The sequence below is a fragment of the Chiroxiphia lanceolata genome (assembly GCF_009829145.1).
Source record: "Chiroxiphia lanceolata isolate bChiLan1 chromosome W unlocalized genomic scaffold, bChiLan1.pri scaffold_46_arrow_ctg1, whole genome shotgun sequence".
NCBI classification, from domain to species: Eukaryota; Metazoa; Chordata; class Aves; order Passeriformes; family Pipridae; genus Chiroxiphia; species Chiroxiphia lanceolata.
Window position 1 is genome coordinate 257,826 of NW_022476501.1, and position 2,571 is coordinate 260,396.

General features: G+C 66.4%; 1 protein-coding gene across 1 annotated transcript; it reads left to right on the forward strand.

The window, feature by feature from the left end:
• Positions 1-243: 243 nt before the first annotated feature.
• LOC116781454 (class II histocompatibility antigen, B-L beta chain-like) lies at positions 244-2,366 on the forward strand. The gene is made up of 5 exons (XM_032677133.1): positions 244-372; positions 632-901; positions 1,466-1,747; positions 2,048-2,154; positions 2,264-2,366. Exons 1-5 carry the CDS (start codon positions 288-290, stop codon positions 2,270-2,272), a joined length of 753 nt encoding a protein of 250 aa, XP_032533024.1. The 5' UTR covers positions 244-287; the 3' UTR covers positions 2,273-2,366.
• The last annotated feature ends 205 nt before the right edge of the window (positions 2,367-2,571 follow it).

Below are 2,571 nucleotides of genomic sequence, written 5' to 3' on the forward strand. Positions count from 1 at the left end.
TTGGTGGGCCCTGAGCTCCCCCCTCCCCCGCAGCCTACGGACCCCCCGAACCCCCCAGCCCCGGGGCTGCCGCGGGGGCCCCCAACGGCCCTCAGCCAATCCCAAAGCGCCCACGCCGCCCGCGCCCAATCCCAGCGCGCCGCGCTGATGACTCATCAGTCGCCGGGAAGACGCGACGCAAAACCGTTCCCGGACTTTACCCTCAGAAGGTCAAAGAGCGTCCAAAACAAACCAAACCGGCGCCGCCCGGCTGGTTTGGGGCTGTCAGCAGCTGTCCGGCGCTGGGCATGGAGCGTGTGCGGGGAGCTGGGGCCGTGCTGGCGGTCCTGGTGCTGCTGGGAGCCCCCCCGGCTGCGGGCGAGGAGCTGTCGGGTGAGCGGGGGGGGCGGGAATGGGGCGGCAGCGGAAACGGGGTGAAAAGAGGGGAGAAAAAAAGGGGGTGTGGGGGGCCCAAAAGTGAGTGCGAGGGAGGGTGGAATTCCCCTACCCAAGAGCTGGCGCTGGGGCGTCCGTGGGGCAGAGGGGATGGGAAAGGGGGGTCCGCGGTGACCCCCTGAGCTCCCACCCTTCTGGGGCTGGGGTCTGCTGGGAGAGGATGGGGCACCCCCTGACCCGTGTCCTGCACACACAGGGGTGTTCCAGTTTCTAGGAAAAACCGAGTGTTACTTCATTAACGGCACCGAGCAGGTGAGGTTAGTGGACAGGTACATCTACAACCGGAAGCAGTTCGTGCACTTCGACAGCGATGTGGGGGTCTATGTAGGGGACACCCCTTTTGGGGAGATCCTGGCCAAGCAGTGGAACAGCGACCAGGAGTATCTGGAGTATGCACGGTCTGCAGTGGACAGGCACTGCCGGTACAACTACGAGTTGTCCACCCCGTTCCTGGTGAACCGCAGAGGTGAGCGTGGGGCGGAGCGGGTCCCCTCGGGCCCTGCCCCGGGAATGACCCTGGAGCCCCTCAAACCCTACCTGGGAATCACATCAGACTCCTCAGCTCTCCCTGTGCCCGTACCCGTGGCCTTTTGTTCCCTCCCAGTCCATCCCAGCCCATCCCAGTCTCTCCCAGTGCCCCCCGCGTCTCCACCCCGCTGGGGCCACCGAGCTCACGCCCCTCAGCCAATCCCAGCGCGTCTCTCTGATGACGCTCCAGTTGCCAGGCAGACCCAAAGCAAAGAGTTCCCTCACCACGACTCAGCCTCCCAGTCCTTCCCGGTTATTCCCAGTCCAACCCAGTCATTCTTAGTCCATCCCAGACAATCTCATTCGACTCCCAGACCCTCTCACTTCACTCCCAGATCACCCAACTCTCTTCCCAGTGCCCCCCCAGCCAATCCCCTTCTACCCCAGTCTATTCCCAGACCCTCCAAACTGCCATCCCAATCCGTACCAATGTCATCCAAGTCCTCTGCCCTCTCTCCCAGTGCCCCCCATCACATCCCAGTGTCTCCCCCGTCCCTCCCAGTGCCCCCCAGCGTGTCCATCTCGCTGGTGCCGTCGAGCTCCCAGCCCGGCCCCGGCCGCCTGCTCTGCTCCGTGATGGATTTCTACCCTGCGCCGGTGCAGGTGAGGTGGTTCCAGGATGGGCAGGAGCTGCCGGAGCACGTGGTGGCCACCGACGTGGTCCCCAACGGGGACTGGAGCTACCAGGTGCTGGTGCTGCTGGAAATCCCCCCCCGGCGCGGGGTCACCTACAGCTGCCAGGTGGAGCACGTCAGCCTGGAGCACCCCCTCAGCCGGCACTGGGGTACGGCCCGGCCCCCCCAGCCCCGGGGGCACACTGGCAGGGGGGCCGGGGGGGAAAGGGGGCAACTGGGGGACACTGGGAGGGAGTTTGGTGGGTGCTGGGGGTGATGGGAGGGGGGTGGGAGGGTCCAAAAGGGGCCGGGAGGGGCTGGGTGGGATCCCTGCAGGGGCTGGGAAGGGACTGGCAGGAGGTTGGAGGGACCCCCGGGTGGACTGGGGGAGAGCGGGCCGGACTCTGTGGGGTGCCGGGGGGTGCGTGGGAGGAGGTTTTGGGGGTGCTGAACCCCCCGGCTCCCCCCAGAGATGCCACCGGACACCGTCCGCAGCAAGATCCTGGTGGGGGTCGGGGGCTTCGTCTTGGGCTTGGTCTTCCTGGCGCTGGGGCTCGGCTTCTACCTGCGGGAGAAGGTAAAGGGGGGTCCCCAAAGGGGGGTCGTGTCCCCCCCTTGCTTTCCCACAGCCTCTGGGCCCCCCCTGTCCCCCCACCCCACTCTCACCCCCTTTTCTCTCCCCACAGAGCTCCTGAGCCGCTGGCGGCCGCAGCCCCTCCCCGTGGCCTCGGGCCCAGCCGGGACCCCCCAAACCCTGCCCTGATTTGGGGGGGGTCACCTGTCCCCCCCTTCCCTGCTTTTGTTCTCACCCCACCCAGCTTTTCCCAGTGTTCCCAGTAAAGCTTCTCAGTGCTCTGCAGTCCTGGTTGTTGGGGAGAAGGGGCTGGGGGTGACTTAGGAGGAAACTACGGGGGGAGCAGAGTTTGAGGGGGGCAGAACCGGCCCCAGGATGGATCAGGAATGGGGAACCCCCTGAGTCCTCCACATGTCACCC